The 26,700-nt window shown below is 53.8% G+C and overlaps 7 protein-coding genes across 7 annotated transcripts; 3 read left to right on the top strand and 4 right to left on the bottom strand.

Moving 5' to 3' along the window:
• Positions 1-1,896: 1,896 nt before the first annotated feature.
• LTHEOB_6032 (Biotin/lipoyl attachment domain-containing protein) lies at positions 1,897-6,182 on the bottom strand (the record flags this gene model as incomplete). Its single annotated transcript, XM_035515244.1, has 6 exons — positions 1,897-2,055; positions 2,139-2,230; positions 2,337-3,327; positions 3,393-4,729; positions 4,876-6,025; positions 6,135-6,182. 6 exons carry the CDS (start codon positions 6,180-6,182, stop codon positions 1,897-1,899), a joined length of 3,777 nt encoding a protein of 1,258 aa, XP_035373163.1.
• Positions 6,183-6,859: 677 nt separating this feature from the next.
• LTHEOB_6031 (Lactam utilization protein lamB) lies at positions 6,860-8,071 on the top strand (the record flags this gene model as incomplete). The annotated part of the gene is made up of 3 exons (XM_035515243.1): positions 6,860-6,993; positions 7,381-7,800; positions 7,864-8,071. 3 exons carry the CDS (start codon positions 6,860-6,862, stop codon positions 8,069-8,071), a joined length of 762 nt encoding a protein of 253 aa, XP_035373162.1.
• A 5,268-nt stretch (positions 8,072-13,339) lies between these two features.
• On the bottom strand, positions 13,340-13,711 carry LTHEOB_6030 (DNA damage response protein RcaA; the record flags this gene model as incomplete). The annotated part of the gene is made up of 1 exon (XM_035515242.1): positions 13,340-13,711. The coding sequence occupies one exon, from the start codon at positions 13,709-13,711 to the stop codon at positions 13,340-13,342; it is 372 nt and encodes a 123-aa protein (XP_035373161.1).
• Positions 13,712-16,612: 2,901 nt separating this feature from the next.
• Positions 16,613-21,243, top strand: LTHEOB_6029 (Ankyrin repeat protein; the record flags this gene model as incomplete). The annotated part of the gene is made up of 7 exons (XM_035515240.1): positions 16,613-16,668; positions 16,727-16,781; positions 16,929-17,337; positions 17,551-17,861; positions 18,053-18,717; positions 18,841-19,123; positions 19,477-21,243. The coding sequence occupies 7 exons, from the start codon at positions 16,613-16,615 to the stop codon at positions 21,241-21,243; spliced, it is 3,546 nt and encodes a 1,181-aa protein (XP_035373160.1).
• A 312-nt stretch (positions 21,244-21,555) lies between these two features.
• Positions 21,556-22,204, bottom strand: LTHEOB_6028 (uncharacterized protein; the record flags this gene model as incomplete). Its single annotated transcript, XM_035515239.1, has 4 exons — positions 21,556-21,624; positions 21,690-21,756; positions 21,816-21,985; positions 22,040-22,204. 4 exons carry the CDS (start codon positions 22,202-22,204, stop codon positions 21,556-21,558), a joined length of 471 nt encoding a protein of 156 aa, XP_035373159.1.
• Positions 22,205-23,164: 960 nt separating this feature from the next.
• On the top strand, positions 23,165-23,678 carry LTHEOB_6027 (uncharacterized protein; the record flags this gene model as incomplete). The annotated part of the gene is made up of 4 exons (XM_035515238.1): positions 23,165-23,199; positions 23,255-23,342; positions 23,397-23,487; positions 23,539-23,678. The coding sequence occupies 4 exons, from the start codon at positions 23,165-23,167 to the stop codon at positions 23,676-23,678; spliced, it is 354 nt and encodes a 117-aa protein (XP_035373158.1).
• Positions 23,679-24,082: 404 nt separating this feature from the next.
• LTHEOB_6026 (uncharacterized protein) lies at positions 24,083-25,916 on the bottom strand (the record flags this gene model as incomplete). Its single annotated transcript, XM_035515237.1, has 5 exons — positions 24,083-24,100; positions 24,159-24,732; positions 24,782-25,078; positions 25,202-25,696; positions 25,750-25,916. The coding sequence occupies 5 exons, from the start codon at positions 25,914-25,916 to the stop codon at positions 24,083-24,085; spliced, it is 1,551 nt and encodes a 516-aa protein (XP_035373157.1).
• Positions 25,917-26,700: the final 784 nt, after the last annotated feature.

Raw genomic sequence — 26,700 nt, 5'->3', positions numbered from 1 at the left:
CACATCGTTTCAGCATGTTGAGCAGAAGAGCAGCCGTGGCAGCGTAACCGGCCGCGCGGTTGGCCCTTGTGTCCCACCGCTCCACGCACGCCGCCTCTCTACGCGTGGCAGGACTTGCCAGAAGCAGCGCGCGGTGGAGAGAGGGCGGAGATTATTGAGAAGTGCTCAACGGCCTCACGAGTCCCGGGTCCCGGGAGCCCGTCACATACGCAAAGGAGGTGCCGATCCGCAAGTGCGATCGGCCGTCAAGGTTTGCCTCCACCGTTTCTCCCTGCTGATGATTGCCTCGCAGCGTCGCCGTCGCACGACCGCCGCCGTTGTTTGCGCTGCTCCGCCGCCTGCCGCAGACGCGTGCCTCGACGGCCTGTGGCTGCCAGGCACGCCGCTTTGGGAGGCGCTGATCGTCGCGGTCCTCCTGTTCGGGAAACAAGAGGTGTTCCAGTCGACTCAAGCCGGCAGCCAGTCGTGCTCGTGCTTTTTTATTGAACGCTGAGAGCACCCGCCGGCACCACCGCGTTTCCCAACTGCTGTCACTGTTTCAGCTCTGCGCGCGTGCTTTATTGAGCCGAGAGCACCGCTTGGCCCAGCAGCAACACCAAAGGTACGAGTGATGAACCACGTAAAACGTATCCTGGCCCTTCATCCACCCTTCCCCACAACCCACACAAAGAGCCTCCCCTTGCAATGTCCAGCCCGCACATCCGTGGCGAGTGTGGAGCCGCTGCCTGCGACTCATTCGAGATGAGGACTGCCCACCCGCTTCGCCCAAAGCGGCACCCTGCTTCCCCAGGGTGCACTGCTTTCATTCCAAATCGCCGTCTCTTTTATGACGGTCTCCCGGGGCCAGCCGCCACATCATCTCCTTGACCTCGTGAGCGACCCATTCTAGAAGAGCTTGACCATGACGTGTTCGTATCTCTATCTCGACGGGCCGAAAACGACAAGAGCAAAAAGAAAAAAGCAACGAGCACACACAGCACAGCAACGATCGCAGCGAGGCTTTCACCGCTCCCACTTCCAAAACGCCAGATCCCCGTCCACCAGCATCCGTGTCCGCTGACGTCTGCCGCACCACGTATCAGTGTCTCAGGCCGTTTTGCAGGCAGGCATGACTTGCCCTCCCTACCTAGCTCCCTCACAGACCCCGATCGGCGCGCAGCCACGCGCAGCACTGCAGCGATTTTCCAGGCGGTGAGAGCCAATCCACGCTGCTCAAGAGCCGCACGGGTGCTCCCTGGGAGGCAAACTAGCACACCCTCCCACCAGATACGTCAAACCAACGCGCAGGCCAGTTGCCCCTCTCGCACCCCTCCCCCGTCCCACAGCCAAGGCGTTGGGTCCGCCGCTCAGCAGTGGCAAGGGGATGCAGAAGAGAGGACTCCTTGGTGGACAGCGCGAAAAGCAATGGCATTTTTGCAATTTACGTAGGGCTTATCATGCCGTTGTCATCAATGCTCCCGCTCTCTCCTTGGACGTCACCTGCTACACAGCCCTGCAAGCGCGGTTTGGGCGAAGCTTTCGCTTCGGCCACAAGCCGCTGACCAATCGATTACGCGCTGCTGCACTCCTCACCCCATGTGAGGTCGGCTCGCTCAGTGTTGCAGCCAACCACCAATGGGCAAGTGAAGCGTGGATAAGTTCCTGATCACTATATGCACCCCAAGCGCTTCAACGCAACGCAACATTATTATGCACACCTCCGCCGTGACGCCACACGCAACAACAAAGGGGTTTGCAAATGCTTCCGAATAGCCGCAGAACAAGCCATCTGGCTCAGGACAATCGACAACGCACACACATCTCCAGCCACCCGCATTGACGCCCAGCCTCGTCCGACACCCGAGTCGCACTCCCGGGCAGGCCGAGGCGCTATTGAAACCTTCTCGTCGGTCCTGGTCAGCCCCTCCTCACGAGAGCTATCCTCCCGCCTGCCTTGACGGTGTCTCCCGGCCGTACGAGGACTTTCTCCACCTTGGCGGGTGGGCTACCGGCCGTTACGACATCGTCCGGTAGCCGAACGGAAATCTCCAGCTTCATCGCTTCGAGTATAGAGATCTGGAAAAAGCCGCTCAGTTAGCTATTTCTCTTTGTAGACGGCCGCATAAGCTTGGATCTCCGGCCGTTCGGGCGTATCGTACCAAATGATTCGGCTTCAGCACGTCGCCGTCTGCGACCTCGACTTTCCAGACGTTGGCATCGACCGGTGCTTCAATAGCCGTGATGGCAGGATCTATCAACCCCAGATTGTCAGCCAGGATCCCCCCAGTAATGCTGTAGGTAAAAATTAAGAAAAAGAGAAAGAAATGAAAATGGGAAACCAGAGAAAAACCACTCACCATCCAACAAGCTCTCTACCGTGCTCTCATCCACCTGCTGACTCTTCTTCTCCTCCCTCCACCTCGCCAAGCTCTCCTGCTCCGCCCTCACCATCTCCTCCTGCGCGACAGCCTGCCTCTCCCTAATCTTCTTCACCTCCTCCTTCGTGTCTCGCAACAGCCTATTGTGCTCCGCCATGTCGAACGTCACCTCCTCCCACTCCCACTCGTACAATCCCGCCCTAAACTTCCTCAGCAACTCCTCCATCTCCTCCTCACTCACCTCATAATACGTCAGCAAGTCAAAATCCCTATACAACCACGGCCGCGCCCTCTCGAACCCCCTCTTCCACCCCAGCACATCAAAACACGGCACCGTGCGGCCCGTCATCTGATAACCCCCCGGCGAATCGACCGGGTACAGCGACATGCAGCTGCCACCCCAACTGACCGTCCCCTCGGGCGTGTAGACGCGCGACGGGTTGGCCTTGGGGCAGTTCAGCCGCATGCGCGGGTCCGCGGGCAGGCACACGGTGTTGCCGCAGAAGAAGCCGACGGCGACCGCGACGTGCGTGCCCGTCAGGTAGATGCGTTTCAGGTCGTCGGGGCTGATCCCGTTGTTGCGCGCGACGAAGGCGAGGTTGTCGGGCAGGTACGGCGCGTGCGGTCGTTGTGTTTCCATGTACCGCGCGATGGCGTCGCGCTGCGCGGCGCTTTCGAAGCTGAGAGGCAGCCGGAAGCGGCGGCAGGGGACGCGCGCGGTGGAGAGGTCGCCGAGTTGGGTGTCTTCGAGGGTCTGGAGGTAGGTGAGGAGGCGGGGGCGGGGGACGGCGCTGCCGTCGTAGAAGAGGAGGAGCGAGGTGCAGCAGCCCATGGTGGTGGTGAGGTGGTCTTTTAGCCAGGGGGGCGTCGAGGGGCCGCGGATGTGCGATTCGAGCGCTGTGACGCGGCAGCGGTGGTTGAGGTCGAATTGCTCGTGGCCGTACTCGATGATTAGGTGGTCGTCGCCGCCCTGGGTTGGAAGTCAGTCCTCAGCATTGCATCCCCTGAAGAGGTAGATTTGGAGATACCACATACCTGTCTGTACGTCACGGCCGGCTGGTTCCCCTGCTCCGGCCTGTGCCAGAGCACCGCACTCCCCCACTCCCCCTTCAGCGTCGACGGCGCCGTCGTCTGCGTATCCAACGCCTCCACCATCTCCCACCCCACCGTCCCCTTCACAGCCACCTCAACAGTACTCAAAAACGCCTCCAACCTCGCCCTCGCCGCCAACGCATCCTCCAACGACACGCGCTCGTACCGCAGGCTATCCCCCGCCTTCAGCTGCCCCATCTTCCACCACTCGGCGCGGACGACGGTCGTCGAGCTCACGAAACCCCCGAAGTTGGGGCAGTCGACGGGGAAGATGCACGGGTCGTCGCCGGTCCAGTTGAGCGCGCCGAGCGGGTAGCCGTACTCGACCAGGTTGCTCGGGTGGGCGCCGCCCTCGCCGCCGTCCGACCGCGCCCACTTGGGCACGGGGCCGAGCAGCCGGATGCCGCTGCGGCTGGCGTTGTGGCTGACTTTCCACGTCGTGGTGTAGATCATCTCGACGTCCGAGGGGAGGAGGTAGCCGTCTTCGTGCGGCCCGACCATGGCTTTGATCTTCCAGTCGCGCGTGTACGCCGGCCGCAGGCGCTCGGGGAGGCTTACTGTAGCTTCTTCTTCTTCTTCTCCCTCCTCAGAGGAGACGCTGCACTCTGCGATCTCGAGCAGGTCCCCCGGCGCCAGCTGCCGCCCCTGATACCCGCCGATGCCGACGGCCGGCGACGTGCTCTTGCTGCCAAAATAACTCGCGACGCCCGGCAGGCCTCCCCGCAGCGCCAGGTACGCCCTGCACCCGCCTCCATCCATCGCTATCCTCCCGATCTTCAGCCGCTGCCCGGCGCGCACCCGCACCCGCGTCCACATCGGCATCGGCGCGCCGTCCAGCGTCACGTCGTCTATGCGTGGCCCGCACAGCGCGACGACGGCCGGCCCGAGAAAACGCAACTCCGGCCCGGACAGCGTGATCTCGAGCGCCTCGGTCGTGCGCGCGTTGCCGGCCAGCATGTTGGCGAGCTGGAAGGTCAGCGGGTCCATGGGGCCGGCGTGTGGGATGCCCTTGCCGACGGCGGGCCGCCCGGGCAGGTCTTGGACCAGCGTGTAGGCGCCGGCGGAGAGGACGTCGATGGCGTGGGGTTGGAAGGAGAAGTCGTTGAGGAAGCTGGTCAAGGTGCGGCCGGCGTGGAAGTCGGCGCTGTGGAGGATGGCCGAGAGGAATTCGAGGTTCGTGGCCGGGCCGCAGAGCTTGGAGTGAGTGAGGACGGTTGAGAGGCCGGAGATGGCGAGGGCGCGGGTGGGGGCGTGGTGCATGACTTTGGCGATTAGGGGGTCTGGGAGGTGAGTTAGTGGGAGTGGTTGGGATTGAAGATGCAGGTAGGTGGTGTCTCTTTCATGTCCATGGTTTGGAATTCAGGTAGGTTCTGCTCAAGTGTAGTCCAGCTCTTGCCCCTGAGGGTTGAAAATGGAAGAATCTTACCGTAGTTTGGAGTAATCCTCGAACCAGTAAACACCCAAGTATCAATTCGAGTACCGGGGATCTCGTTCCACTCAACGTGCTGCAACAGACCCGGCGAGGGAGCAAAGTCTCTGACCGGGTTCTCGGCATAAACTCTGACCTCAATAGCCGCCCCATTCGGGCCCTTCGGCTGCAGCGACTTCAGATACTGCCCATCCAAGCCGCCCTTGCCCGAACGCTCCGCATCCGCCTGCTTCAGCATCATTTCGACCAGATCGACGCCGTAACAGAGCTCCGTAATGCCATGCTCGACCTGCAACCGCGTATTCATCTCAAGGAAGAAAAACTCGCCCGTCTCATCATCAACCAAGTACTCGACCGTCCCCGCACTCCCGTACCCAATCGACTCCGCCAGCATCACCGCCGCCTCGCCCAGCCTCTCCCGCAAACCCGGTCTCGCCTCGACGAACGAACTCGGACACTCCTCCACCACCTTCTGATGCCGCCGCTGAATCGAGCACTCCCTTTCCCCAAAATGCACCGCCGCACCGCCACCCCCCTCGCCAGCAGGCAACCCATTCCCAAACACCTGCACCTCCACATGCCTCGCCCTCGGATAAAACCTCTCCACAAACACGCCCGAATCCCCAAACAGCGCCTCCCCCCTCCCCGCGACGCCAGCGAATTTCTCCCGCACTTCGCCCGCGTCCGCGCACGCCGCCAGCCCCATCCCCCCGCCACCCCCCGTCGCCTTCAGCATCACCGGATACCCCCCACACGCCCCCTCCGCCGCCCGGACTGCCTCCTCCGCATCCCCGACCAAGCCGGCCGAGCCAGGCACGACAGGCACCCCCGCCTTCGCGGCCAGCTGCCGCGCGACGTGCTTGACGCCGAACGCGCTGATGGCGGAGGGGGAGGGGCCGACCCAGGTGATGCCCGCAGAGAGCACGGCGGCAGCGAAGGTCGCGGACTCGGAGAGGAAGCCGTAGCCGGGATGCAGGGCGTCGGCGGCGTGGGTGGTGGCGGCGGCGAGGATGGCGGATGCGTCGGTGTAGGAGGGGATGGGGAGGGCGAGGTGCGCGGCGGAGACGTGGGTGGAGGCGGAGTCGGCGGGGGTGTAGATGGCGATGGTGCGGATGGAGAGGGCGTGGGCGGTGCGGATGATGCGGGTCTGTTGGGGGGAGCGGGGGGTTAGTACTGGAGAGGTGGTTTAAGTTTTTTTGGTGTTGTTGTATGGTTGCCGCATTCGGACTGGGGATGGGTTGGGATGGGTTACGCACAGCGATCTCGCCCCGGTTGGCGATCAGCAGCGTCTTGATGGATTCCATTTTGCTTGCATGCCAGTAAGCTGCTTCTGCTGCTGCTCACTCATGGGTTCACGCGGAACGCAGGTGACGGATATATATAAAATCGTGCAGATGGTACTGATACACCACCACTCTTCAGCCCAGAGAGCAGATCCGCGGATCCGGAGACTTCCAACAGCGATAGTCAATCCACCGGTGCCAGGAACGTTTACCTCCGGGGACCACGAGACCAGGTGCTGGTTGGCCTGATTGCGCCGGACATGCGGAGCAACAGCTTTATCACATCCTGGGCGCTATGGGCGGCATCACCAAACCCCTCTCGCCGGGGACGATCGTACAACTTGTCATACCATGGACTCGGATCTTGGCCCCTGTCAGCCGGTGTGGGCAAATGGCAGGCAGCAGATCGGCATGGTGATGTAGTCATGAGCGACAAGTGTTGGAGGGGTAGCTGGTCTAATTGACCACTGATAAAGCTCCGCTATCAACGCGGGGTACTTAGCTCCACCCACCCAAAGCCGAGCATCCCCCTATCTATCGCCAGACTGTCTCCCACCTTTGGATAGCATTTTTGGAACATTCGACGCCTGGGCTTTTTTAGCCTTCTTTGCTTCTAACATTTTGTTTTTAAATTTATCGATCGTTTGTCCCTTGGTTCCGGCCACTACATTTTTCCCTTTACCCCGCAGAACAACACCATGGCGCCTTCGAAGCACAAGGTCAAGATCAATGTTGATTTGGGAGAGGGCTACGGCAATTTCAAGTGCGGCCCGGATGAGGAGCTCATCCCGCTCATTGACCATGCAAACGTAGCATGTGGTTTCCATGCCGGGTAAGTAATGCAACACCAACACCTTTTCATATCGCCTTTTTCTTCTTCATACCTCTACCACGAAAGAGAAAAGAGCATGGAAGAAAAAAAAAGAAAGAGAGAAAAAGAAAAATGGACGGGAATCAATTCTGCTTGCAGCGGGGATTACGAGGCGTACCGTCCTCCGCCGCAGTCCACTGTTGGGGAGCCGATGCACTCCACGATGTAGTACAACGCGGAGATTGGGGCCTTTGAATCGGGCCTCAACTACCACAAAACCGCATCTTGGACACGTTCTTGGAACGCAAGACTGCAATGCCTCTCTCGCGGCAGTGCGAAAAACCCCTGAACCGCCCATCTCTCCCTCCCATGCCAAAAACACCCCCACTGACATTCCACCTCCCCCAGCGACCCCCTCATAATGCAACAAACCGTCCGCCTCTGCGCCGCCCACTCCGTCGCCGTCGGCGCGCACCCGGGTCTGCCCGACATCCAAGGCTTCGGCCGCCGCGAGATCAAAATGACCCCCGAAGAACTGACGGCCATGACGCGCTACCAGATCGGCGCGCTGCAGGCCTTCCTCGACGCCGAGGGCGTGCCGCTGCACCACGTCAAGCCGCACGGCGTGCTGTACGGCATGATGTACCGCGATGCCGACGTATGTAGGGCGGTGTACGCCGCGGTGCCGAAGGGCGTGCCGGTGTTTGGGTTGGCGGGCACGGTGCAGGAGAGGGTGGCGAGGGAGATGGGGTTGGGGTTTGTGGCGGAGTTGTATGGGGATGTGAAGTATACGGCTGATGGGACGTTGGTTATTGATCGGAAGAAGAAGTGAGTTGCGCGTTTTGCGTTTTTTTGTGCTGGGTGAGGGTTTTGTTGCTGACGCTAAATCAGGCCGTGGACGGCGGAGGAGACGCGCGCGCATGTCACGTCGCAGGTTTATGAGGGCGCGGTGACGGCGGTGACGGGCGAGAAGGTGGATCTGCCGTTGGGAGACTACGAGGTTTCGCTGTGCTGTCACTCGGACTCGCCGGGGTGTATGGAGATTGTCAAGGCGTCGAGGGCTATCATTGATGAGTTCAACGCAAAGACCTTCTCGTGAAATTCGGTCAGTATCTAATTAAAGAAAATGTCACCGTAGAGTAAATACCTGCCCCAACGCTTGTTTTATTGACGTTGTCATGATCGTGAGCCAGCGTGTAGACTTTGCCTAAATGTTGATTAAATACACGGGCGGTCTTCAGTATCATTGAGACCTTCCAGGGCCCTTTCCCCCCTATCTTATTGAGATTTTTACATTTTGTTTGAACAAGGTAAAAAGTGAAGATAGGAAAATTAGTGGGATAATAAACCATGAATGGCGATATCCTACTTCGGTTGAGACACTGCTTTTGACAATCTGCTAAAAGACTATGACAATACCCTCACGGCGGTTTACCCCGAACTCAGCTCAACTTTTTCAAAACCTTACGTATCAACTTCCGCACTCTTTTGGAGTCGCCCTTGATTGGGATCAATCGGCGTGACTTCAGAAGCTCCACTAATTCCTTTCGCTGTTCGATGGGCAGAGCATGCTCCGCTTCGAGAATGATCTTTGCTTCGTCTCCCGTAGAAGAGTGAGCTCCGTGGGCGATAAAAGATTTGGTTATTTCGAATACGTCGTTCTTGTTGGTAGCTTCTGAGATGCGTCGGTCTTGTAAAACTCCCAGAAAATATTCCCAAGGCGTGGCGTGATCAACAGTCTGAGTCATTGGGATTCGAAACCGCTTGTTAGGGTTGATCCCCTTTTGAAGCAGACATATGATGAAGTTCTTGCGGGAGATTTGCACTTCTGAGGTCTCCGCCTCATGGTACCAGTTCTTCACAGCCAGAGAGAGGAGACAACATCTGTTGTCCTCGTGCAATCCAGGCCCTATCTCAACACACCGCAGCAAGTAGAGCCAAAGTTGATTCGTAGCCGCGTATGTGAGGAATGAACTGCTGGACCCGTAAGTACTTTCTACCGCCATAGCTTCGTCGAGAACGTCCACGAGCACTTTACTTGTGCGCTGCTCATATTTCTGACAGTGGAAAAAAAGTGTGGAGTACTCATCTCCTGTCACGCTAGGCAGCCCGGTTATTGCGGGAGCACTTTTGATGAGAGCTAGGTATGATCTTGCTGCAGAGACATCAACGTCAAACTGTGGGTCGAGCCTGCTGAACAGTCTCTCCATGACCTTGTTCTCAAGAAAGTCTCGCACTGTTCTGTGGAGGAATTGAACCTTGCAATGGTAGGCAGAACCATTCGGTGTCATGTCTACTTCCACAAGACCTCTGCAACGGCCATCGAGCCGGCGCCTCGTTTCGTCGCAACGGCGAGACACTTCCTGGTTATCCATGGGCCACCGCCCCTGAATTTTAAAGGCGTACTCATCGTCTTCCTCGAATAAGAATGAGAATGCCAGTAGTCGAATAGCGCCTTGGGTTTGCAGCATGATCTTGAACACTTTCGCGGTTTCTTCGAGATAGAAGTCGTCGACAGAGTTCAGAATCTGTTCAAAGTAATCGTTGAGGTCATCAGGGATCCTATCCAATCTCTTTTGTAGGTCCGAAACACGGTCCGCAAATATCATGCCCTTGAGTAAAGATCGAACGACAAGGAAGACCCAAAGGAAGACGCCTTGCGACCTTTGGACAACCTGATGAAGAAGAGCAGAGTATCTCGGATCTCTAGTCGAAAGATCCCTGAATCGTGCATTGTCGGCAAATGAGCTGTTAACGTAGGCCTCGATGTCTGGACGATTAAGGTCCTCCAAGGCGACTGCCCATTTTGAGACCTCCCCGTCTTCACCTTTGCTGAATGCATCCTTGAAAACATACCATGACCGGCTTGAAACGCAGATCTTGATATCTGGAGACTCGCTGATGTCCACTAAAGTTTTGACCAGGTCTTCATAGGAGCCCTCGTGCGTGTCTGGGTCATACTCGTCCAGACCGTCGATGAAAAGACAAATTCGGACCTCAGTTTGAGACTTCAGCTTTCTAAAGGCTTCGTTGAGTTCTTGGAAACTCCACTCTTCGTAGTCAGCTGGATAGTGTGTTGTTTCGTGGTCTGGGTATACGCAAGGAACCAAATCTGGGCAGTCACGGAGGAGGCTGAACAAAAGAGTTCGAAGCAACCCTTTTTGCGACCTTTGGAGTGTGCCTCCGGCAATCCAGAAAAAATGGCTGGCAAAGACCAGTCGCTTCCTGTCGTGGGCGGCCCACTTTCCCAGAAGTTGTTTCGTCGTCGGGTGATTGGCGAAAAACTTCATCAATGTGGACTTTCCTGATCCTGGTTTGCCGTGGACCCAGAAGATGCTATCCTCATGCTCAAGCCACTCGACAAACCTAGGTCTTGGACCTTGGTAACTTTCCGGTACAGACCCATCGAAGATCCAGTTAAGTGTCTTGCTATGCGCCAGGGGAACAGTATGCTGTCGATCTCGCATCCCATGATACCAAAGACTCTTGAGGAGAGAGTATCGCGGCCAGGCAATGCTTGCTGCTGTTGGGAGGAGTCTCATGCTATCAGAAAGCTTGACGAACATGTTCGATAGGAGATTGACATCTTTCTGACCAATTCGATTCTTGCCTTCTTGCTTGTCCCCGGATTTCCTTGTTTTGGACTTTTTCTTCCCCCTCTTCGTGTTCTCAATACCAAGAGCCGCGGGATTCTCAAGGGTTTTCAGATGTTCCGCAACGTTTACATCGCTAAGTTGGCCTTGGCCTGCGAGGTTTCCAAGCTCCGCCATAATATCATTTCGCAGCCGTTCAACCTGTGCTGTGGTTTTCAAATGAAGTCTCCGGTCTTCCATGACCATCTCGTTGACTTGAACCAACTGTTGCCCTGGGCATCGTTAGCTTAGGCATCCCATTGAGTCAAAGATATCATACTCATCAAGTCCAAGAGATGACTGTTGAGCGACCTCTGCAACATATTCAGCCTCTTGTTGAGCGCTAAAAGCTTGTCGCTTTGGTTTGCCTCTTTCATGGCCTGAATAAGCCCTGACCATGGTCTCTTTGGTCCTTTCGGCTTCAACTCGTCCAGTTTCGCAATGAAAGACTGCGCGAGGTCTTTTGTTTCATCTGCGAGCCTTCGAGTCTCCTGTGGTATCTGAGATGATGATGGTCCATCGAGATTGTTGACGAGCTGAACTAGACTTTGCGACACGGTCTCGAATGTTTCGTGTTGCGCGGACACTCCAGACGGGGAGTTGCTGATTTCTTTGGCACCCGAAACGAGCTTATAGGAGAAGTCAATGAGCTGAAGAATGTTACTAGCCAGCCCGAGGGCTGCCAAGCCCTCTAGAACCATGGCTTAGCTCTTTTGTATACTCCGTCGTAAAACCTTGGATCAATATTATAAAGAACGGAGCAAGGACAGGGTGCTCAATGTACCAGAGCTGGTGGGAATGTTGAAAAGTGCGACCGCGAGGCTGGGTTAAGTAAAAGTCGTGTTTGTGACGATCATTCGCCTAATGCGCGTGATCGTCGGAGGCAGCAAGGCTGAGCTGCTCAGAGCTTCTCGATTGCGGTCAGCTTGTGGAGAAACGAGGCAGTGCTTGCTCATCGGATAGGGGGCTCGCTAATGAGCGAGATAGATCCATCCAAATATGATTCGCTGCTTTGATGAATCGACATCTATGCTGCGTTCTTGTCGGCGGTGCTTGTGGTTTGCGCCCCACCGGAGCGGCTACCTACACACCTACACGTGTCAAGATGAGGCCATGGCACCGTAAGTCGTAAGCCACACCGGTAAGACATCTGCTAGCTATGCATCGTTAAAATCATTTGATGTGGTGCTATCCGCGTAGTAGAAAGGCTACAAAGGTCACGAACTTGTCAAATGCACGGGTAAGAGATTGACCTCTGGTCGAATCCGAGCCGATGCTGTCGATCATTTTCTCTGAATCCACAGCTGCATCCCACTAAGTTCTTCCGTAGACGTACTCTTTCTGCCTGTCATCATCCTCTTCACCATGGACTTCTACGAATTCCCTTGACCCACTGTTCCTTGGGAACCCAAAAGGACTGTCCATCATGCTCCGAGAATGACGTTCGAGTAACGGAACCTGACGAATCCCCGGCTGGTGGTTGGCCGCACTTGTTGCTTCGCGCCAACCATTCGCAACATGCGCAATGGGTTGATTGCTGGCCTGTCCGAAGAATCCCAGCATTGCTTCAGTATCACCAGCGCCCATGAAAACCACGCCTTGGGCCCCGATGTTGCTGTTCCCAAACGTCTGGTCAACCCCGCCTCCGAGTTCTCTTGTTGCGACTCCCGCGAAGACCGTGGCGCTTTCCGCAGTTTTCACGTCCCCGAACTTGGATTTGTACCGAGCTTCCTTCTGCACGGAAGCCACGCTTGCCTCGCAGAGCTTCTGGAAGTCCGCGAGCGCTGATTTGCGGCCGTCCAATTTCTTCTTCAGTTCATCCATGCCACTGCCGATGACCTCGACTGTGATCTCGATTTTTCGAATGTCTTCGCTGATATCGCCCATGGTCTTGCTGGCCTTGTCTTTGAAGGTGTTGATGGCATCTTGGCTATTAGAGGAGGTAATCCTGGTGAAACAGTCAGCGCTGTCTCTTCCCATCCAGGATGGGTCGAGGGAAACTTACAGCGTCAAGCTGCTAACGGCAATGGCGACGCTCTCCCGGGCATAACTGATATCCTTCCTGCGTTCTTCTATTTCACCTTTACTCTGAGCCAGCCTCGCCCGGTCCCGGAGGCTGTCGTGGTCGGAGTGTCGAACGAGGCTGTTGAGCAGGGTCTGTAGAGCCTCGCATGTTTGCGTGCATCTGTCGAGAACAGGTCGTAGGACAGACTCTTGCAACACACTTTCTTGAGGACGTCCATCGGCATACTTGCGCAAGGCTTCGAGGGTTTTGACCGTCAGAAGAAGGTCGGATTTGGTTCTTTCTAAAACATCTGGTGCTTCCTTGATGCGTTCGACGAAGTCGTAGAGCTTCTTAGCCGCCCCAATGGCGGCGAGTATGCCGGAAGTGATGCTGAGCGGGTCCGACATTGTGGATGAAACAGCTTGTGGCCTTGGTTGACGCGGGCGGCTTCGAGGCTATGAAGCTGAGCGGAGTCGCCAGGCTGAGCTCGAGCTGAGCTCTGCAGCAGCCTTCGTATCATCAAACCCGCCTTGACGAATCACCGCAGCTGTACATCCGGCCCCCGTCAAGCCACATTATTACTGCTCCTTGGCAAGCCACATGGACCACAGGTTTATTTTGCGTGGAGTTGCAGTTTGTCCCTCATAGCCCAAAGGCGCTGACCCAGTCACCCACCCCCGTGCATCTACGCTCACCCAGAGAACATCTCCTCAGCTACGAAATGGACGACCTATCTCACATGATCCGGCAAAACTTTGGAACCACTGTGCTGGGGTCCGGAGCTGTCGCTAATCAGGGTTACTTCCAGCAATGTGTCCTTCCTCCATCCTTGATCCCAGAACTTGCCACCCAGCTTCAACGTCTCTCTGCACAAACCGATGCTAGGAACCCGGACCGGATATTCAGAAGTGTAGCTCAGCTCGGTTTCCTCGGCAAGCATGAGCGAGTAACCCTCGATGGACCTGATGCCCAATGTGTCCTTGACAACATCGGAAACGTTCTTCAGGCGCTGCCGCCGCTCCGGGATTCGCCCCACATCATCGATAGAGAAGAAGAAACCAGGGGACACAATACCAACCACGGAGATAATTCCCGTCACCATGATGCTCTCGCGGCTGTCCGAAAGATTCTAAGCGCGTCAGAATATGTGGGCGTTAACCAGCCATATGGTACGAATCGTTGTCATTTCCAATTTGCCAGAACCCGCAGTTGATATGTCATAGCTATTCGCCGAGAAGTTTCCCGTGGATCCACACCTACAATTTTGTCCAAGATCACAGACGAGTTTGATATTGCTCATGCCCAGGTGCGCGTTTACGCATGGAAACGCAGACTGCTACCGAGTAGGTCAGGGAACTCGACGTGCGATGAGTTTACCGTGAGGATAGACGTACAGCCCAAGCTCCAAGGAGCGCCGGACAGGAGCCCTTACTTATCCATCTATCTCCAGCAAACCCGGGGGTTTGGCGGATCCAGCTTCATCGACCCTGTGATCGTGGCGCGCAGAACGGTCCCTGATTCCTCACCAGTATTCCAGACGATCAAAGACAGCGACTTTGAAGGCTTCATGAGACTTCTTCAGAACGGCCAAGCTTCCTTGTGGGACTGCGATTCGCGAGGCTGCTCTCTCATCAATGTGAGTCCATGTCAATCCTGTGTGCACGTACAGCACAACTAACGTGAAGTAGTACGCAAATCACTATTCTCAACTAGAGATATGCAAGTATTTGATTCAGAACGGAGCAGATATCGATTGCATCGAGCCTGATCTTAATGGTCAATTCAAACTGCCCATGTAGGGAACATTTCCGACACCTTATTCAAGACTAAACTCATGATTGCATAGGCCGCTTCTAAGGCACCACTTTTCGATCGGGGACCAACCGGAATATGAGGACTCGAGCATCTTCACGTATCTGCTTGAAGCTGGTGCAGACCCCACCATTGGGGATGACTTTTCATTATTGTCCCTGAGCGTACCCATTGCCGTGAGTGAGGATCATTCATGATAGTACATTGCTTGCTAATATACGAAAGGGTTGGCCGTATTCAGACCATATGACTTATCGAATCCTCCGGTATGGCCGTGAATATGTCGACATCAAATCCCGCGACCGTATTGGCCACACAATGCTACTCGAGGGTTGTCGCTTTGTGACTGATAAGAGCAAAATTGTGCAAAAGATCATCGATAGTCTCATTGCACCAGGATCCACACTCCATGAGCGCAATCAGTTTGGCGACACATGCTTACACTTGATTTGGCCCTGGTATACGCCTTTCTATTATGATCAATTTAGACTTTTCTTGCTCACTTATTACCTCCTGGATCTTGGAGCCGATGTAAATGCTCAGAACAACCTTGGCAAGACGCCTTCAGACGTGGTCGTCTCCTCGGGATTAAAATGTCTTTACACAATATGGAACTTGGCACTTCATGTGGCATTTCATGTAAAGAATATCAAAGCTGATGATTGGGAGATTAAGAAGAAAAACATTTGCGAATTGGAGGGAATCGAACTTTGGATTTCACCTTTACCAGTGAGGGACGATCTAATCTCAGAATTTGACTGGCTTGATCGTATATGGATCATGGCGACGGGGTTGGTGGATTTTGAAGATGTGGTTTGGCCAGAAGTAGAAGAGGCGACAGCAGAAGAGGAAGAGGTAGAGAAGGCGGAAGAGGCTGAAGAGACGGAATCGGGTGAGGTTGAGTTGACGCCGAAACAACCTTCAGGTATTTCATATACCTTGTGGGATTTATGGTAGCCGAGGCTGGTGGTATGTGGCATCTGAATCTGCTGAAAATGTCATAAAAGCTCAAGCTGATTGATTGGTTGATTGGGAAATGGCTTGTTTTCAAAGAAGATGTGTGCGCGAGAACTGTAGAGAGAGGGACTGAATGGTTAAATTCATGCATTGATCAAAACCTTCATCGGCAAGCCTTACCCATGTTACAGGTGCGCTTTTGGAATCTTCATAATCTGGGTATGAAAAGGTTGAGAGATGTGATATTACGTATGCCGCCTTATCATTCGACCAAAGCTTTCAGATGGAAAGTGGTTGTCAAGGTATGAAGGGCTTTGTGTTGGTGATCCGAGTCACAAAATAAAGACATGAATAGTAAGCACTGCGTCAGAGCCTTGTATCATTCTTGAAAGCGAAGTGCGTCTGGGGCTCGGGCTGCAGGTGCTCATATTGTATACTTTGTCTATGGCGATGCATTGAGTGATTGCACATCTGGTGAATCTTGGGTGGACGTGCAGGATACTTCGGCAAACAAATGACCGAATAGTTGAATCATTGCCGTATATCTAGAGAAAGAACAGGGCTAAATGATGACGAAATGCTCCCGGGCGTATCGCATGAATATTTTCATCTCTCAGACATGAGCCGCCGGCGGAGCTCCGGGAGAGCACCAGCGCCTGCCGCCGATAACGCAGAACTACATAGAGCGAGGCGTATGATGATCATTAGAGTAGTAGCGCGGAGCTATGTCGTGATTGGCTACGATCTCCCCGGTCGCTGCGTGGGATGAGCAGGGGTTGCAAGCGCGGGCGTTCGGCGGCTACAGAACCGCGCACCCGGACCCCGAGCGCGTGTCTGTGACAATTTTCTACTCCTACGATGGAATTAATCCTTGCTGAGGCTTTCTTGATTGGTGGTAAGTGGATTTGCTTCACTCCTTGACTGCGTGTTTCTAACAGTAGTCGTCAACACGTGCGGCACAGCAAGGCCGAAGCGCTTCAGACTTGCTGTGCCACATCCCATTTCAGCAACTCAGTATTCTTCGGGGCGCGTCGAAAATGACGCATCTAAAATTACATAGCAACTGGGACAGATTCTTTTCACCATCTAGCATTTAAATCAACGCGTACGTCCAGTCCCAGTCCAAACAGTTCATTGTGTTCAATTTGCATGACCACTTACGAAAAAGCGATCTCACAATTTTTATCTATTATTTTTACGGACGAACCTCTCTTGCAACCTATTGTCTCTGAAGATGGCTCCTGGCCCTCTGAGCGGTTCTGGAGGTAAGGACGTCCAAAGGGGAAAGACGTGAGTCTGTGGGGCTGTTTTGTCGTTCACAACAGTCTGACAATTTTCCTTCGTGCAGTTCCACGCAGGTTATCAGCAATCAAGAGCAACCGGCCCCAAAAACAAAAGTTGCCGTCCCTCGGCAAGATGCAACGAAGGAGCTCGCCCCGGCGCCGTCCTTGAAACCCGAAGACGTCACAATTGCATTTATCTGCGCACTGCCTCGCGAATTGGACGCCATGATAAGGGTCCTTGACTCCAAAGTCGATTTTTTCCCGCAGGCAGACGAGGACATACATCTTTTTGTGGGCGGAACCTTGGCTGGCCGCCAGGTGGTATTGGTTCTGCTCTCAAATTTTGGAGGAACGGATGCTACGGTGGCTGGAGAGAGACTGGCGTTGAAGTTTCCCAATCTCCAACTCACCCTGCTGGTGGGCATCTGCGCAGGCGTACCGACTCCCGAAAATGACATCCGACTGGGGGACGTCATCATCAGCAGCTGGGTTGAGCGGTACGCTTTCGATGCTCGAATGGATCCGGGTGGTTTCAAGACGTCCGACAATTCGTACATCCGCACGGACGTCCAGCCTAAACTGAAAGAAATTCTCCATTTGTTGGAGAACGAGGAAATCTTCGATGGTTTCCTTGGGAAATCATCGCAGAATTTGGTCGACTTGCAGCACCGAAACAGTTCCTATACGTACCCGAATGCGCCGGATTTGCTTTTTCCGCTCAGCTATACTCATGTTCACCGCTCAGGAGCCGGCGATACACAAAGCTGCGGTTGCAACCCTGCGACGGGAGCCCAATGCGACGCAGTGAAGGAATTGTTGTGCGATTCACTGGGCTGCCAGAAAGCGTGCGCGACTCTGCGAGAGCGTCAGGAATTCGACATTTTCACAGGCGGCATCGGCTCAGAGGACATCATCATGCGAGGGAATGCGTCGCGAGATGAACTTGGAAAACGCGGGATCATGGGGGTGGACACGGAGGCGTTTGGAATCATACATCTGAAAGGCGCCTTGGTCATCAAAGCCGCTGTGGATTATGGCGACTCCCACAAGAACAAGGAGTGGCAGGATTATGCAGCTGGTGTTGCAGCATGCGTCGCGAAGGCTTTCATCTCAGACTTTTATCCTCTTGCCCTAACGGAGAGAGGCGATGGTCCCGACGGCCCAGTCCCTGAGGGTGAGACCGAAGGTCCGGGGCCGAGGGTACGGTGGCGGCGTGCCCGTCGTGTTATAGCCATTGCACTGTGTAGTCGGTATCTTTGGGCTTTGTTCGCGGGGTACATGCTGTTATATACTTCAAATTCACGCGCAGGATGGTTTTGATAGTCCACAATTGAACTGTTACCAAGAGTGGTCCGGTGCTGGTTCTGTGACTTATTGGCGAAAATTCTCAGGCGATGCAGCCGCCTGCTGCCTGGGCTCAGCCTTGCACTGCCCCGCAACGCTTCTTGGCATTTTTCGCACCAGCCTCGCCTCGCCGCCTTCTCATCTTTCCCCTCACTTCGTTCGTTCGGCTCATCATGTCCGGTGCGGAAGTCGTTGCGGTTCTCAGCATCGGCGCCTCCGTCATCGCAGTCGTCGACGCTTGCAACAAACTCATCGATCGCATCAAAGAGTTTCGAGGCAGCGCGGCTTTTGTCTCACTCCGGTCTCGGTTACAGCTTTTTTCTTCCAACATCAAATCCCTCGACAAGATAACCAGTACCGGTGTCATCTTCGATGAAGAAGAACAGCTGCTTCGGGATGTTCTTCAAGGATGCAAGGATACCATCGAGGAGTTGGATAGCCTCTTGACGTCTCTTCTCCCAGAACCGAACGCGTCGGCATGGAAGAAAACGAGGCATGCTGTGCGTGCTCTTCTCAAGGATCATCGTGTTCGCGCAGTTCTTGAAGAATTGCAAGAGTATCAGAACACGATTTTATTCCACCTCAGCAGCAAAGCGGAGCAAAATACCCGCAAGGCTATATTTCTTCTCGAGGAACAGAGGACGGCACTTCAGATGCAGAAAGTATCCATAAGCGGAGACACCTTCTCGTCTCGCTCCGCGCAGGATCCATCGTCAGCTCTGCATCGCCAGCACATGGCCGTGGGTACTGCTTGTGCCTTCAACGACTGTCGCTGTTTCTGCCATCTTCAACCCCATGCAGACGGGTTCACGGGATATTCTGCTGGGATATCCAGGTGCCGCTGCCAGGGTATCCAGTACGAACTGCGCACAATTCTACTGCAAAAGCTGTTTCAAGTCAGCCTCGCAGCAAGCTGGTCAAATGGCTTGTCTGTTGCTTTCTCCATAAAATCCAAAAACGTGGTCCGCGACGACAGCCCGGGATTCGAGCTTATTAGGAAGTGCATTTCCCGGGACGGCATCACATTTGAAGAGGCTAGGGCTGGTTTACGTACCTTGCGCGACTCTGGCATCATCGACTTCAATGACACTACTGAAAATGGTCATGGATACTTAGAGGTTTGTTGAGACTTTGATCGGACTTATACATATCAGCTTACTGTGATGTAGTTACTTTGCACAAAAAGGTCGGTGGGCCAAAAAAGTGCCAACCTTGCACGGTTCCTTACACAAGAAGGAGTTACCTGGAAACTACAGTATTCCATGACCATTAGTATGGACGCCCTCTGGCCGTACTTAAGAGGGCCCGATTTGGATCTGATGAAAGCTCTCCCACCCATTGATTATATAGACGTGTGGTGGTATTCTATGACCCCTTTCGGCAATCCTTACACATCTGATCTTTTCCGGATAAGGGCGTACACAGAAATCTGCATTGCTCAAATAGGTATGGAAATACTCACTTAACTCAGTACCTTGGGCTGACGATGGATCAAGATATTGGGCAGTTCCAACCTTTACATGCAGCCGTGGCCTCGAATGCAATGGACGAGGTGAAAAGACTGGTCAAGGCGCAACGCCACCCAGACCTCACTCAAAACTTTCTAGGCCACACAGTGCTCCACCTTGCTATCCAATGGCCCCGCATCCTGAAATTCCTTCTTGAGAACGGGTACAGAGACGCGGTCGACTCTGCAGACAAGCATGGAATCAGTCCGTTGTTATTCGCATTGTTCTATGGATGCACCAAGTCAATCGATATCCTCGTCGATGCGGGCGCATCACTCCCCAGGATCGAGCCCGAATCTGCATATTTCTCCCAGCTCAGGGCCGGGCCGATTGTGTCAGAATGTTGGGCCCATGCAGCGGGAGCATGCAACGAAGAAGCGTTTATCAGACTACTGGAGCACTATGCTCGCAAATTTGCACCAACACGTTTACAATCCGATCTCCTCGAGCCCCTCATCTTCACTAAGGCCGTCTGGGGTCCATGGAATTTGACAGCAGCAAGGGCTCTTGTTGCTGAAATTCACAAACTGTCCGAATCCCATCCGTACGAGTTCAGAAGGAGAGGGGTGACTCCCCTGCACATCGCGATGACGCCTGGACACGCCCGGGTCTTGATGAGCTACGATGGTTTTGACATCAATTCATCAGCGGATCATCATGGAGAGACGCCTCTTATGGTGTATTCCCGGTTCCTGGACCCGGCACTCACTCAGGAAGCATTGAGGCGGGGCGCGCGAGTCAATTCCACCGACCATTGGGACCGAAATGCTCTGCACTACAACTTCGCCAGAACCTTCTTACGCCAGCCGGACTGCGCTATTACATTTTCCGGGCCCTGGGAGCGCCGCCCTTTGGCATTCCATGCGGAGAAGCTCAAAGCACTGATGGAAGCCGTGGCTGTTCTGATAGAAGCCGGTGGCGATCTCCTACAGCAAGACAAGTGTCGTTGCTACTGCTCTCCCGGCGGCTGTTCACCGCTACGGTCTTTCATCCCTGCGCTATTCCTCGAAGCAGACCGCCATACGGTCCACGTTTGGATCCTCGAACTTTTCGTCGTGCTTCAGGGTTGTGGGAAGAGCGGGATCTTTGATCTGCTAGTCGACGAAATCGGTCGCCTCCAAAACGCCGATGAGATCGGCATCACACACACCTGCTGCGCGTCAAAATACTCCAAGGCTTTCCGGGACTGGCGGGACGCTGGAGACTTCACTCCCATCCCGACCAGCATGGAACTGGAATATTGGAGCGGTGATTGGGAGGAAATTCGGGAGGAGGAAAGTGATTTAGGCTCCCAGCTGGATCGACGCTGTTTGGCCGACCCGTCGATGAACGCCGGCAGTTGGGACAGTCGACTAGTCAGCATCCTCGCACGGAGATGCGTGATGATGGAGATGATTGAGGGAGAACGACTGAAAAAGCCAGGCCGTCGTGATGAAGGTGAACAGGTCAGCCTAGAACGTTGTGTTGAGAAGTATATGGCTAGTATGGAGGACGCAGAAAGCTACTTGACGAGAGTTATACCGACTTACGACCATGGATACTGGATGCAGGAAAGGGAGCGACTTTCCAAACGTTTCCTGGAAGAGGTCCACAGCGTGAGGGGAGCAACAGGCATCGTAAATGATTGGGACATCGAGAACTGGATAGATGGTACTATTATGACGGGCTTTGGGCTCAATGAATCTCAGCTCAAACTTTGGTTGACTTTCATGTCGACCGAGAGAATTTAGAGTCACAATCCACCTGCTTCTATCATTGTCTATACTTCAAGATCGAATACTTGAGTTATTCCTTTTACTGTTGCTATAACTCTCAAAACTCTATCAATATGTCTGGTAGTGGAAGGTTGGAATCACATCCCATATAGAGGGTGGGGAAGCGTATAATTTGGTATTCACGTTGATCCTAATGATCAATTAACATATTAGTGAAAGGATTAAATTAGACGTATCTACATGAAATACTTGTACGGCGTTGTGCTGATAAACTTAGTGTTTGCATTTGCGAGGGATGGTTCCAAGTCGTTCCAACAACGATTGATCTTAGTTGCAAGTGAGATCCGAAGTAGAATGATCAAACGAGCAGCGGTTGCCGTTGTAGACGGTCCAGAGCTAAGAGTATCGAATCAGCAGATGCACATGCAATGCTTATGATATTGCAGATTGAAAGTACTTACGTTGACGCTTCCGCCATCGCCCTGAGACCAGAAAGCATTGTTGCCCTTCATGTAGAAGCAGTCGTAGCTGAAAGGTTCCGTGCGTTAGTCTTTCCTCTCCAATGTCGAATTGATGTTTCCACTCACCTCGTGTGCAGCGGTCCCGAAGAAACGGACTCGCTTCTCAAGCCGAGCATTCCCGTCGGGACCCTTAGGGCGTAACCGTCGTTATAGCAGATAGCAGCAACAGCCTCGCTCGGGTCCGGGTTGTGGTCCCACATGGACTGAGTGAGTGCCTTGACGAAGGCCTCACGCTTCTATTACAGGTGTTAGAGCAGCCTCTGAGGAAGGCGATCATTGTGCCAGCTGACCTTGTTCCAGTTCTTGATGCCGTTGACGGCAGCGATGGCACCTTCGACAGCCTCGCCGATGGCTTGGCCGTACTGCACGTTCGAGGCTCCCTCGGTGTTGAGTGGCACAGGGCTGGCGTTGACAGCGACCGCGAGGGCGGCAATGGCGACGGAGGTGAAACGCATATTGAGAATCAAAAGAGAGTACGTTCGAGAGAGCGACCGGTGATTGAATGAATGGATTATTCTGTTGGCCTTCTTGTTCGACATGAATATGACTGTACTTATAGTAATTCTCCACGAACATTTCTGGATACAACTGCTGCAGTCGAACTGGACGACTCGTGATGTTGTTCCGGCATTTCCGGAGATGAATTCGCCACAGCAACAGCGATTCCGTATTCCGTATTGTCGCATTCTCGCATGACGCTGTTGATCTCGACCGGTGTTCGTGTTGTCTCCACCGCCTGACAGGTGTAAAGCCACTACTTGACAAGTGCGGACAGCAGCACGGGCCGCCGTCAATCTGAAACCGGCAACTCTTGCGCAAATTAAGCTTCCAAAAGCATTGCCAAACGTGACCAAGCGAAGCTAAGCACTAGCTACAAGCCTTGTAATATCACCGCTATACATGGCCCAATGACGGGGGTTGCGAGCCGAATCGCCCGGGCCGACCGATTCAACACCACGTTCTGTGCGCGACATCGAAACCGAGAGGCTGGCTGCCTGATCCCCTCGTATCGCCATGATGATGCCACCAACCCGAAGAGCCGCTCGGCTTTCACATAATCCGAACTCCGATACATGCAGTGATGTCTGTGTGCGGATTATGGAGCATTTTCCGGGAGAGCCGGCTGCATCGTCCAGATTTTCCACCATTGGAAAGGAAAGGACACACAACGATTGCATTACTCGCGATACGAGTGACAGATGGTCGGCGTCAAGAAATGACATAATGTTCGAAGCGCAAAGCAGCCACAAGCAACTAGTTGTGGTCATGCTCATTCGAACTGCGATAAGACGGTATATATGCGGCTTGCGGCTCCCCGGCTTCTCACTCAATCGCATCATTTTCAACCCTCATCAACAGCCTCCTCAGGGTCCATTCTCATCTTTATTCATTCGTTACGGATCTATTTGTCAAACATGAGGTTCTCCAACATCTTCGGCACAATCGCAGTGTACCTTTTCCCCACATCCCGTAGCAAATTCATGTCCACTGAACATTCACTGCAGGTTCTGCGCAGGCGTTGCGCTGGCTGATCTTCACAACTTCTGCGGATGCGGCATTCGCCATAAAGGCGATACGGTTGAAGATCCTTACGTACGTCTCCCGCAGTAGCCCCTGTCGATCGTTCCGTCTGACTCAGGCATATAGTGGGATTTCCAAACCGATATCACGAAGTTCGCGTGCGCCCGCTACAGGAACAGGCACACTGGAACCAAGCAGTGGGATAGCTGTCCTGATTGTAAGTAAATACTTTCTATAGCCTGGAAGCTGTGGTTAATCCTGTGAACAGGTCAGATGGATACGCAGGACTTCGATGCGCAGGTCGATGTTCCTGCATGCTTCTCAGTGGGATTTCATATGGGCGGCGACGAGTTCGATTACTACTGTGGGCTAAAGGGCACCCAGGGCTACTGCAAGAGCATTCACTAGACTATTGATAAACATGCGAGGCCTGGAACGTTCTACAAGTCAGAAGCATACCACCTCAGTTGATGTATTGTGCATAAAATTGCGATCAGCTTATTGGTCTGTTCTATGATCTTGTGAAACAAAATCCTCCAGGTGCAAGGCAGCTGTTTCACGGCTCCTTGACGCATCCCCCACACGAATAATCTTTGTCAATACATCCGTGCACGTCGTTTCCGAAACTCCATCCGAGAAACGAAGACGTGAGATGCCACTTGCGCACCCCAGAAGTAGGTCATACTCGCCGACTCTTTCTTCTTTTGACCTGACGTGACTCGTCTATGCATACTTCTTCCCTTCAACCGGCAATGAAACCTCCTCACTACTAAACGCGCAGTGGCCGACTCCAGCCTCCTCGCCCGGTCGGCTTACCACGCCCCACTGTACTGGTTTGAGATGAACGTCAGTCTCGCCAACCGGAGGATGGCAAGCTGCGGAAAGTACCGCACTGTTGAAGCCTCCGTGTGGGATACCCGGCTTATTGTAAGACTTTCCCCAAAGGATGATGGCGGAGTTCAGGAGCAGCAGCGTGATGAGGAGAACGTGCGCCGGGTTCTGTGCGTAGCCGAGTCCGGTGTAATCTTCGATCAGCTGGCCGTCGTCGTATGGAGAATATATGCGGAGAGATCCGAAGAATAAGGCCTGTGATGCAAGATAGTGGAGACCCGTGGAGACGGCAAGCATTGGGATGGCGAACTTTAAGGGAAGTTGTAGCCAGTATGTTGACCGCTGTTCTCCACGCGATGCAGATGTTCGCAGCCCCTTTCTGGCATGTGCCATTAGCGACCACTCTCTCGAAACCGCCATGCAGGTGACGAGCCGGTTGAGGAATACAAGGTTCAGCCATAGGACAACCTGAGGAAGATTTGCAAGTATGACAACTGAAGCTGCACCGAGGCCGACTCCCAGCTTGACGGACTCTTTGCTGACCGATCCAGAGAGGGACCAACGAAGTCTGTTGGACTTGTCGTAAATACTTGCAAAGAGTATGGTTCCAACTACCATGATAGTCGCGAACCTTCCAACTTGATTAGTCTTTGGATCCTCTCGGGGAACGTTTCACTTACGCCGCCATGGTCGTGATCCACTGCTGCCGAGATGCTCCTGTAGACCGTTTGATAGTCTTCAGTTCCCGTGAGAAAATCCGTGGTCGAGCATCCCATGACCCAGAGGCAAATTCATTCGCCGTGGCGAGACACAACCCGCGCGTAGTCTCATCTGCCTCCTCCAGGAATGACGCAAGGGCATCGCCAATGGTGACCAGCGCTGGCCGCTTATATTGGAGGAGTGTCGCTATCATGGCAGCCGCCTTGATCGCATTGGCCACAATGACCACGATGAACAGCGTCGGCTCGTAAAACAATCTGCAACTCGATTCAACCTCTTCCACATAGCAGCGGCTGATCCGGTGTCTGCCAATCTCCAAGCTACCGTCTCGTAGCGGTTGCGCATATACACCCACAGCCCAGTCCCACGGGTGCACTGACGCAGACTCGGGAGCGCAATCGGGATCCGTGCCGTTGAGCATCCAGCCGCTAACGACGTCTTTTCGGTATCGGCAGATCCAGTTGGTGGCCGCGTTCAGGGGTTTCGACGGTTCGAGCCAAACGACTGAGCTCGTGCTTGATCGGGCGTCATCGCTTACTGCAATGAGGTTGCGATGAGTGATTTGCCGGTTCACCAGGTATGCTTCAATGCATTCGTCGATTGTCATGTTCTTTAGCTGCTGTTTCAGATATTTGGATTGGAGTAGTTCCAGCAACTCAGCAGCTCTCGGCTCTACCGAAGGAACCCTTGAACCGAATACATGGGAGGTGAGGTGATTGACAGTGAAGCTGCTGGAATTGGACGTGATAGACGAAGAGCTGGTCAGATTGTTGATGGACCCGAGATCGAAACGAGCGCCATTTAAGAAGTCGGGTGTTACAACAGCAACTTTGTACGCGTATGCTCCGGTCGTAGGAAAGATCACAGAGTTGTACCTGTTCCGTCAGATAGGGAGCCTCCGGCTTTAGTGGCGCAAAATACCACTTACGTTATATGTAGCGGGATCGAGGAAACCGCGAGGATGATCCAGAGAATAGCTCGGAATTTATTGACGGATTTTAAATTCTTCAGAGACTGCGTACCGATGGAGAAAATCTGTCTTTGCCTGTGCGAAGAATCGATGTCGTATCGACTTGGCGAAGCAAGTATCTGCATGGCATGATTACTCGCCGCGAAAAGAGCAGTACCGAACACGTTGATCACTGCATGTGCGTAGAGAGCGATTCTGTCGGCCGTATCACAGTCGCCGCTATATAGCTTTTGTTTCTCGTTCTTCGTGTCAACCCAAACTGGAACCGCGATGTTGAATGCCAGGATGGCGAGGGCAAGAAAAATGTTGATTGAGATGACAACTTTCCAAGTTTGGTACCATCGAGTGAAGGGAAAGACTGATCCAAGGAAGCGTCTTGGCAAGCTTTTCGATGTCTCGGAAGTTTTTGAATCAACGGTTCGTTCTCGGAAACTAGAAAGTGGTGGCTTAAACAAATGATCTATTACGGCTAACCGCCGTACGACTCGTAATACGCTTACTCGTTTATATCTAGCACGCGAATCCTGTTATTTAAACACTTCTCTCTTTAGAACTACTTTCTCTTTAGCAGCTTCTTTTCGTACATAGAATCATAGTCGAATTCCGATTCACTACGTTTCCTAACATGATCCTTGAACGCCTAGCTTTCGGTTGACAGACCTCTCTGATTCCTCTAGCTCAATGGAATTCTTCTGTGAACTATCTTCCAACGGTTGAAAATTTCGCGAGTGCCAGTGGATTCGCATGGTGGTTCATCTGCTGCATGAATTAAGACAAAGGGAGTAGTTGAAGGGAAACGATATACCTGCTCGGGGCTACCATGCTGATATACGAAAGGTGTCATCTTTACCCATTGCTCTTGCCACCAAGTAGGCGTTCTCAGGGGCCAAAAGAGACATTGGCGTGAGT

This window comes from Lasiodiplodia theobromae, assembly GCF_012971845.1.
Source record: "Lasiodiplodia theobromae strain AM2As chromosome Unknown scaffold_17, whole genome shotgun sequence".
Taxonomy (NCBI): domain Eukaryota; kingdom Fungi; phylum Ascomycota; class Dothideomycetes; order Botryosphaeriales; family Botryosphaeriaceae; genus Lasiodiplodia; species Lasiodiplodia theobromae.
The sequence above is the reverse complement of the archived record's forward strand: the minus strand, read 5'-3'. Positions and strand labels throughout refer to the sequence as shown.